This window comes from Apaloderma vittatum, unplaced genomic scaffold (assembly GCF_000703405.1).
Source record: "Apaloderma vittatum isolate BGI_N311 unplaced genomic scaffold, ASM70340v1 scaffold2768, whole genome shotgun sequence".
Classification (NCBI taxonomy): domain Eukaryota; kingdom Metazoa; phylum Chordata; class Aves; order Trogoniformes; family Trogonidae; genus Apaloderma; species Apaloderma vittatum.
In genome coordinates this window covers 1-10,196 of record NW_009732184.1, presented here as the reverse complement: position 1 = coordinate 10,196, position 10,196 = coordinate 1, and the positions used below count along the sequence as shown (strand labels likewise).

The window sequence follows — 10,196 nt, the reverse complement described above, 5'->3', positions numbered from 1 at the left end:
GGAACTTGAAGGACCCTTCCAGCCCAAGCATGCTATGATTCTTTGATTTGATTTTGGGCTCCCATCTAGGGTAGAAGAACATAGGAGATGTGCAACAGATGGACAACCCTAAGTCAAACCCTTTCCCAGTCCAAATATTCCCATTCTTCTTGTAGAAGAATAAAATTATTATAATTAAGGGCCAATTTAAGGAATGTACAGTATTTACAGCCAGTAAAACTACACAGAAAATACTCAGTAATAGGAGAATAAAGGAAAGTAAGGAAAGAGGTAAGAGGAGGTTCCCAGACTTCTCAGTACGTAACTGAGGAGTGTGTCCATTTCTTCTGATACCTTGAGTAGCAAATGCCATTCAGGGCCTACCTAGATGTTGTCTTGAAAACCCCTCTCCAGGGGCACTCATGTCTAGCACAAGGTTAGAGAGGTTCCGTCTTGTTCCACATAAAGTCTATTGCAGCTTGTAAAGGGAACTCATAGCAGCCAATGGGCCTATGTCCCAGCTTAGCAGGAGTCAATAATGCCCTCTATTCCCATGGATATGGGAATTAGTCAATCTTCTTAGATTATTTGAAGAGATCTCAGAAGAGTGCTTTCTGTAATAACAGAGCAAGCCAAATACAATCCTCAGGCCAGTTTATTTCAGTTCGGGTATGAGCTGAGACCAGCTAATGTCTGTTCCTAAGTTTTCATCCTCAAGACCAGGAAAGCTGATATCTAGAAGGATTTTGCTCAGACTGTCATTCATGGTGTCCAAGATAAGGCCCTCCATGAGTGATCGGTTTTCAGTAAAGCTAGAGGCTGGCAGTTCGACAGATGATTGCTTAGCAGACTCATGAACGAAAGCTGGAGAGCTTGTGAGGGGAGCATGTACCATGTCACTGGATTCCGTATTGAGCAGCTCACGAGGTGACTCAAAGAGGGGATTTTTAAGGGGTGTGCTGTTAAAACCCAGCAAGTCCTGGTTCTCCTGAAGGGGTGTGAAGGGCAACTGAAGGGTTCTCACTGGACTAAAGTCCAGCTCATCACTTTCCTTGGTTAAAGATGCAGACTTCCAGGAGTCAAAACACTCTAGTGGGGGGGTTGTAGTCGCTGAGACTTTACTGGGAGTAGAAGAAACCGGCAATTTGCTGAACATGTCCTTGACTGGTGTTTTAAAGGGCCCCTCTTCCCCCTGTGAGCAGCTGAGCTGTGATACATTCTCAAGAGGATGGCCTTCCTGCAGGAGGGGATGATCTGCTCCTAACTGGAAAGGGTCAAAACCATTGCCTTCGGGCAAAACAAGGAGAGGCTCCTCTGAACAAGGCAGTGCAAGACGTTGTTTCCTTCTGGATCTGCCCATTTCCCGCCTTTCCCGCCTCTTTATAACTAAAGTGTCAGAAACACCCTTAGATGGTGACTTCAGCGTGGTGAATTGTTTCTTCTCCTTTGTGGATGAGACTGGGAGGAACAAGCCTGGCTCTTCCTTTACCATTAGGGTTGAGGCAAATGGGGTCAGCCAGTCATCCAGTTGAGAGCCTTCTCCCTCTTTTATACAGATGCTCTCAGGGAAAGAAGCTGATTCCTCCTCAGGCTGGGAGCTGCTCTCCTTTAAGGAATGGGTTGGAGAAAATAAGTCTTCATCACATTGACTCTCCTCCTTGACAGCAGCCATAGGTAAAGAGGATGACTCTTCTGTAGAGAGTGACATCTACAAAGAAACACAAATGACATGCAGGCAGTAAGCAAGGATCTAACCAACATGGAATCCAAATGATAGTGGAAGGAAGAAAAGAAAGATTGACACTTAAGGACATCAGAACAGGTAAGAGGAGGATCTTCAGAAAGTAATAGCTATAAAAATAGATTGATATTGATCTATGTGTGAAGTTGATACAAAGAAGCCTACAGATCACATAGGAAGGATTTTAGCTAAGTGACTGGGAATCTTGCCCTTTGGAACACATCTGCTATGAGAAACTTCAAAGAGCACAGGAAGAATGAGAGATGAATATTTCTGCAAATCTAACCCCTTTGATTTCTTCTTACATGCAAAATAACAAAATGAATGAGGACAACTTTCCCAGAAACCAAGGAAAAAGAAAAAAAACCAAGGTTATCAAAGAAAAAAAGAGCACAAGGGAAAGATAAATCAAAGCAGGAGAGAACATAAAGCACCAGGCACATAAAGGAATACAGGATTATGGTTAGACAGGATGGAAGAAGTTGAAGTTTTGCAATATCTAAAGCATCCAAGAGCAGTCAGTGAGATGCCAAGTGAAAGATCTGTTAAATAGCTGCTTTGCTTGAGCCCAGAATAACTGGGAGCTTCACAAAATTAGCAAACAGCAGGTACTGAAAATGTCTGGGAAGAGACTACATGCAAATAAGTGCTCTTTCAGAATAAGTTCCCTATGTTACTTATCTCTTCATGGCTATCAAAAATTTGAATATTTTAGGGGCAGAACAAAGCCATTTCTCCCATTCTTTTTTCTTCACATCCAAGAAGTAGGGAAAAATTGCCTTGATCAATTCATAGAGCCCCTTCCTCTAGTGAGTTATAGTAATATCCTTATAGCAAGCCAACTAGCAGGTAATCATCGCTCTAGAGATAGAATAGGATAACAAGGATTTGTCACTGGCTAGTTCCTTAATATGAGCTTAGCATTTCAGAACACCTCATAAACACCACATAGGAACTAAATGAAGAACAGGGTCCACTGAAAGCAAGAACTGTAGAAAATAAAAAAGTAAAAAATCCAATCCCAACAAAAAAAACCATGACAAAAACAACAAAAAGCCACCTTACCCTCCAAAAAAGAATTAACTAAAAAACAAGAAACCAACCTTTGGAGCAATGCGCACACGCTTATTGCTCCAGAAAGTCTCTGAGCTGTTGAGGGATACTCCCTGTGCCATGGATAGGGGAACCTTCATAGAAGGCTGCAAGACAAGAGGCTGACTCAAAGGAAACTGGATTGGAACCAGGTAGGAGTTGATGCGAGGAAGCAAAGGCTTCATCTTTCGTCCTGGAAAGAAAAAGAACAGACTTGCTAGCCTCTTGCCTTCCTCTACTTCCTCTTGAAACCCAGGGATCTAATGGGAAGTCCTTTCTGGATAAGAATTTCCACTTTTATTCCTAAGGGAATCTGAGAGAGCACCCCAGATTTATGGGACTGATTCTCTTTGCTCTTGGCTGATATAGACACTCACGTGCATTCTGGGGTTCAGTTTTGCTGCTGTTGTTGCTTCCCATGTTCTTCTGGAGATCTGGAAGATGTCTCTTTTGGTGCTTCAATCATCATGAAATAAGAAAGAGGAAAAGAAGATAAGAGATTTAAAGGGAAGAATCCATTGTTATTCTGCTGCCTCATTCGGAACTGTGAATCCAGAAGCCTGTGCTGTGCTAATACAGAGGGAGCAGCTGCTAACACTGAGCACTCATGCCATCTCTATCTCTGTGCCACTCGCTGTTTTTCAGCCTCGCCACCTCAAAGCCAGCTGCCACCCAGAAGCTGTGTAGAAAAAGAGATGGCATGACACAGAGGCTCTAGTCGTGGACTCTACCGCAGAACTGACCCTGTTTCAGTGTGCCCTGTGTCTCATGAAAGGTGAATAGGATAGCTTTATTGTATATTGAATCTCTAATCAAACCATAGACCGGACAGATGTTCAACTGGAATATCAGAGGCAACAGAGGAGTTAGAAGTCTAAGCAGATGGAAAGAAGGCCAGGACTGTAGCCATCACAGAAAAGTGTAAGACTGGTTGCTTGCAAATCTGCTATTTTTAGAACTGCTAAACCCAAGAGATATAGCAAACAGGCACATCCTTCTGAGAGTCACAATGCAGCTGGTTCCAAAATGAAAAAGGAGCACAGAAAGATCTCTCTCTGGATCTGAGCCCCAGAACAGATGGGGACTGCCACGATAGAGATGAGGATTTTACCAGAAATCTCTGCCTGAGTTTGTTCTCTGAAGCCTGTTGCTGCCCATTGCAGCCTACTTCAGCGGTAGACTTCTAGTTGCTCAAAGTTCTACAGCTCTACCAGCTGTAGAGAGAGATCATATCATATGAAGGCAATTAACCTTTGGTTCAACTCATTTGCCCAAAAAAATGTGTGTACAGCACTGTATGACTGGATGGACCAGTGACCCAGTCCACCTCCCCAAGCCTCTTTTCCTTTCTTTCGGTGACTGGCAAGAGGAGAATGGAAGCCCAAGCCCCAAGGCAAAGGGTAAGTCTTACTGATTCAGAGTGCTCAGGTGATGTTGGTGACCCCAAGTCCAGCGGCTGGTGGCAGCAAGGCATTGAGAGGGAGAAAAATAAGATGAAGTTATCAACCAAAGGTGGAACAAATGGGACACTTTAAACTTGTATAATCTGGGCAAAGCAAAGTCAATCTGTCCACCAACTGCAGAAAACACAGAAGAGTCTAAACACATCTATACCAGACTCACAAGCTGTGTTTCCCTCAGATAATGGTACTTCTGAAAATATCTGGGGTAAGGCAATTCCATCCTATGACTGTCTAATCAAACAGCACTTCCATGAAAAGTTTCTCACTAGGAAAGAAGTTAGACAATCTCACTATTACATTCAGCACACCACCTGAAGAATAAACACATTCCACAGAAGCTCCAGTTCGCATACTGAGCCACAGCATCCTTTCTTTCAAATACAGAACTTGTCTATTTGTAAGTGGATCCAGTTACTACATAACGGTTGATTAACTTAGCTTAACTTCCCTGTTAAAATAAGATGCATGTGGCTAGTGTGCCATTTAGGAACTGGATAGCCTGTCTCATTTTCTTTGTATGAGGCACTCACCTTAAATACCTGGTCAAATGTTAGGCAACGGTTTGCATCCGGATGAATAGTCCAGAATGAGATTTTGCCATTAGCAGATGTCTCACGGACAAACATATCATGAAGGGACAGGTTGTGCCGAATGGAGTTCTGAGGAGAAATGAGTGAGAGGGAGGTTGAAAAACAGTAGTCTTGTTTTCAGCACAGCAAGGCCTACCTCAGAAATGACTGCCCTGGCAGCCAGATGATATTCCAAAGTGTAGACTACACAGACCTTCATATTCGTTGCATACCCAGCCAACCTTGTAATCAGTCTCTTATTCTATTTACTCTTGAGATTTTCTATTCTTACACTAGTGATCATCTTGCCTAAATGAAATGTGAAAAGGGACACAAGAAGTGGAACAGGAAACATCTGAAATGGGAGGCCATTTGGGGTGGAGTGGTTAATTGAATCTCTATGTTGCTCTGCAGGCTGGGGAACAACTTTTCATTTCAGACCTATTCAAGCCCAGTCATCATGAGTTTATGAAAGGCAGGTCCTGCTTGACTAACCTGATCTTCTATAATAAGGTGACCTGCTTAGTGAACAAGAGAAAGGCTGTGGCTGTTGTGTACCTGGACTTCAGTAAAGGCTTTGACACTGTTTTCCACAGCATTCTCTTGTAAAAACTGGCTGCTCACACCTTAGCTAAGCATACACTTTGCCAAGTGAAAAACTGGCAGGAAGACTGGGTCCAAAGAGTGTTGGTGGAAAATCCAATCAGCAGCTGGTCACAAGCTGTGTTCCCCAGGGCTCAGTATTTGGGTCAGTTCTGTTTAATATCTTTATGAATGATCTGAATAAGGGGACTAATTGCATAGCTGGGTGGGAGTCTTGATCTGCTTGAGATTAGGAAGGTTAAACAGAAGAATCTGGACAGGCTAGATCAATGGGCCAAGGACAACTGTATGAAGTTCAACAAGGCCAAGTGTCAAGTTCTGTTACAATAAACCCACGAAATGCTACAGGCTTGGGGAAGAGTGGCTGGAAATCTGACCAGCAGAAAAAGACCTGGGGGTGTTGGTCTCATCAGTTGGCTGAAAGTGAGCCAGCAGTGTGCCCAGGTGGCCAAGAAGGCCAAGAGCACCCTGCCGTGTATCAGGAACAGTGTGACCTGCAGGACCAGAGAAATAATTGTCTCCCTATATTTGGTACTGGTGAGACCACACCTCAAATCCCATGTTCAGTTTTGGGTCCCTTATGACAAGAAAAACATTGAGGTGCTGGAGCATGTTCAAAGAAGGGCAATGAAGCTGATCAAGGGTCTGGAGAATAATTCCTAGGAGGAGCAGCAGCTGAGCTAACGGGTTTGTTTAGCTTGGAGAAAAGGAGGTTCAGGGGAGACGTCATCACTCTCTACAACTACCTGAAAAGACGTTGTAGTGAGGCAGGGGTCAAGTCTCTTCTGCCACATAACAAGTAATAGGATAAGAAGAAATGGGCTCAAGTTGCACCAGGGAGGTTTACATTGGATATTAGAAAAAAACTCTTCACTGAAAGGGTTGTTAAGCATTGAAACAGGCTGCCCAGGGTAGTGCTAGTCATCGTCCCCAGATGTATTTAAAAGGCGTGTAGAAGTGGTGCTTAGGGACATGGTTTAGTAATGGATCTGGTATTGCTAGGTTAGTGGTTGGACTTGATGCTTTTAAAGGTCTTTTACAACCTAAATAATTCTATTATTTTCATTCATAATCCCATGTCCTATAGCAACTTCAGAGCCTGCTTGTTACCTTCCAACCTGGCTTAGCCACATGTTTAAAATAAGGGAAGTGATCCTCAATCCAGGTGTAGATGTCCTTCAGAGTCATACGCTTCTTCTCAGTGCTGTTGATAGCAAACTGGATCATGGCCATGTAGGAGTAAGGAGGTCGTTCCGATACTGAATCCTGCTGTGAGGAAAAAGTGACAGTGGTAGGAACAGCAGCAGCAGAATTTTCTTCAGTCTGAGAGACGGAAGGAATGACACAAAAGTGCTCACAATGTCGACAAGAAAGGCCCTAGAACATTCCTGGATCCTCCAGGCTCTGCTATTCAAATCAGTAAAGGCCAAACTTGGGTTACTTAGATACGGTGATGCCTAGTTCTTGCAAGTCTTCTGATCCCCTTTGTTTACTTCCTTGTCAAAAGTTATAGCACACACTCTGTTGTCTTGTCCTACTTACCTTGATTCTTTCCTGCAGAGGCACCTGATTCTCTTTCTCAGTGTCTTGCTTCACAGAACAGGGACTTAGCCCATCAGATCTCATCTTCCCCAGCCATTGGATGTTAGTTAGACTATTGTCCAACATAGGGTTCATTGTCTCGCCACTGCCTGTTGAGATAACAAGCCCATAACTCTGCTTACTCACAAGTAACTCTCCTCCACTTTCATCTCAAGTGCCAAAAGGCAGCAGTAACTACTCTAAAAGAGGTACCCCTGTCTCAAAACAGGGAGACGACGGTGTTGCAATGCTAAGGTTTCTTGTGGAAGGAATTCAATCTTGGATTCTTAATTTCACATGAATCTGCATAATTTCTGAAAAGAGTTGCAGCCTTAAAAAAATACACCCAAAAACCAAAAACAAAAACAACAAAAGAAACATTCAAACCAAATTATTGCTCTCAACCAAAACAGGACCATGTTGATCCAATACTTCAAGAATTCAAGTTGTTTTAGCTAAAGGATGAATTTAGTTAATAGAGGCCAAGGAAGGTGGTGACAAGCTCCAGCTGAAAGCCCTAGCACAAGACCCACGTTAGAGACTCAGATGTCTCCAGGTTTTTGAACTGCAGCGATAAAAACTAACACAGGTGGTTTTTTTTTTTAATTGGAGTGGAGGTTGGTTGTAACAATGAAGCTATTACAGCTGTTTAAGGGTTCCTGCCAGGAACTATACCAGGGGTAAGAGTTGCTGCAGCCCAAAAGCTACATAGCTACATTGTAACTTAAAAAGTTGCAAATACAAATTTAATCTGAACTGTGTTTCAAAGCAAAATCCATCTCACTTGTAACATTTATTCAGTATCTTCATGAGGCAGCCAAAGAGGAAACAGAGTTGTCACTTAGTTATTAACTTGTGGAGTCATTTCTTTTTCAAAGCTCTAGGCCCCCGTATTTTGCCACTAAGTTACTCTATGTTAGTCTTGAATTCAGCCATGACCCTTTTTCTAAATGAAACTTAAGTCTTCTGTTCTTCTGGACGCGATTTCTTTGAGCCAGCCATGCTTTTTTCTGCAATATTAAAACTTTTCTTTGCCAGACACCTATATATGCCCTTTCTTCCACCAAAACTGTATCCACTAAGATCCTTCAGATTCCACTACATATGCATAGCTATATAGATTATTATAATCAAATCCGTGCTGTTTTGTAAATAACAAAGTAGTTTTCATTACTGCATGCTGAGATCCAAGCACTACATTCACTGGCCCACTTCACATCTTTCTGTGTATCTGTCAGGCCAAAAAAAAAAAAAAAGTAAAGATTACATACTGTTGCTCTCCTGTCCCTGTCTGACCACAGAATCGATTCCTGAATGCCAGAGCATTGTCCCTTCTGCAAGATGAGGTGTCTGTGTAGCATTGTTCTCTCTTTCTTGACCATCTGCAGCCTTGACTGCTGCACTGCATTTCTTCTCTGACGGGAGATGCTGCAATGGTGTTGGACCTGCTGGACGGGAGGTGCTCCCACTGCTAATGAGAATGAACTTGTTGGGCCCATTGTTGCCACATTCTTTTCCTTTTGCTGTCAGTGCATCTATGATGCTTTTGATATCAGCATTTGCAGGGATGGCCACTACTTGTGTGTTGGGCATGGTAGGATGATCAATTATTTTTATTCCCGCTGGGAATTTCTGGAGGCTGCAGTCCATTTTGTCTCTAGGTTGACTGTTGTGCTGATCCTCCTGGCTGTGCTCCTGCTTAGGAGTCTTTTCATCCTGGCCACTGTTATCTCTTGCTGAAGTATCAGATGCATCGTTCTGTGTGGCGGTCGGTTTCCGTCTTTTGAGAATTAAGGGCCTGCGAGGGCTGGTCCTCATTATTGATATACACAGTCACTCTCCATTGAAAGGGACAAGAACAAATCCTGCAAAATAAAAGATACAACATAAGAGTGCAGAGGGCATAAACAGCTAGGAAAGGTGCAGCAAATCTCCACAAGCTTTCCACAGAGCACAGACTCTCAACAACTGCTACAAAGTTAGAAACGAGGAAGGAAAATAAAAAAATGAAAGCATTTAATAAGGTTGATGACAATATTGAAAAATATCACTGTACCTCCTTTATCCATACCTTCTCTAAGCAGGACAGGGGAGCTATTTGCCAAGTAGATAATTTGCATCACAGGTTAGGCGCCTCGGACCATATAATGAAGAAATTAAGTATACATGTTTTACAGAAAGGGAGATTAAGAGTTAGGTGTAAAATGATTCGGCCAGCATCAGCCAGCAAGCTGGAGGGGAGAGAAGTCAGAATACAGAAATAGCAGCCCTGATTTTTGTATCTCAGTGCTGCAACCAGCAGAAAACATGATCCAAACACTAAGAAGGCACACAGTAAATGCAACAGAAGTTAGGTGCTCTGAAACAGATGTAAAGTAAATGCTTTAGTCATTCATTCTGTAGATTTGTCTGATTTGCTGATTTGTAGATTTGCTGTCCCATGGATAACTTCTTGTTCACTAGGACTCCAAGGTCTTTCTCCATGGGGCTGCTTTCCAGCAGGACATCCCCTAATCTGTGCTGGTGCCTGGTGTTATTCCCCCCCAGATGCAGGACTCTGTACTTGTCCTTATTGAACTTCATGAGGTTCCCCTTTGCCCAACTCTCCAGCTGTCTCCAGCCTGTCCAGATCTTGCTGGATGGCAGCACAGCCTTCCTGTGTGTCAGCCACCCCTCCCAGTTTTGTATCATCAGTGAACTTGCTGAGGATGCACTCTATCCCCTCATTCAGGTCACTGATGAAGATATTGAGCAAAACTGGACCCAGCACTGATCCCTGGGGAACACCACTGGCCACAGGCCTCCAACTTGACTCTATGCCACTGATCACAACCCTCTGAACTCCGTTGCTGAGTCAGTTAACAATCCACCTCACAGTCCTATCATCTACCCCACATTTCTTGAGTTTACCTACGAGGATGCTACAGGGGACAGTGTAGAAAGCCTTACTGAAGTCAAAGTGTATGACATCCACCGCAAAAAAAATGACAAAAGAGTAACCTTCAGCCAGTCTCCCAAAGGTAGCATGTAGCATTCCCCACAGGAGCAAGCCACTTCCTGAGAAGGCTTTGAGCTGATGGCACCGCACAGGTCAGGAGCAACCCCGTGTACACAAGGCCCCGGAGGCCGTAAGGGTGGGGAGCACCAAGGGGCTCTTACCGCCTTCTT

The 10,196-nt window shown here is 43.5% G+C and overlaps 1 protein-coding gene across 1 annotated transcript; it reads right to left on the bottom strand.

Moving 5' to 3' along the window:
- Positions 1–634: 634 nt before the first annotated feature.
- Positions 635–8,846, bottom strand: FOXM1 (forkhead box M1). The gene is made up of 8 exons (XM_009875414.1): positions 8,300–8,846; positions 6,990–7,138; positions 6,558–6,770; positions 4,806–4,934; positions 4,224–4,268; positions 3,190–3,268; positions 2,824–3,005; positions 635–1,687 (listed from the first exon to the last, which is right to left on the bottom strand). The coding sequence occupies exons 1-8, from the start codon at positions 8,844–8,846 to the stop codon at positions 635–637; spliced, it is 2,397 nt and encodes a 798-aa protein (XP_009873716.1).
- Positions 8,847–10,196: the final 1,350 nt, after the last annotated feature.

Coding starts and splice junctions, on each gene's coding strand:
- FOXM1 (XM_009875414.1), bottom strand. CDS start 8,846: ATGAGGACCAGCCCTCGCAGGCCCTTAATTCTCAAAAGACGGAAACCG. Junction 7,139..8,299: donor ACAGGGACAGGAGAGCAACA/GTATGTAATCTT, acceptor TTATCTCAACAG/GCAGTGGCGAGACAATGAAC. Junction 1,688..2,823: donor GTGTGCGCATTGCTCCAAAG/GTTGGTTTCTTG, acceptor GTTTCTTTGTAG/ATGTCACTCTCTACAGAAGA.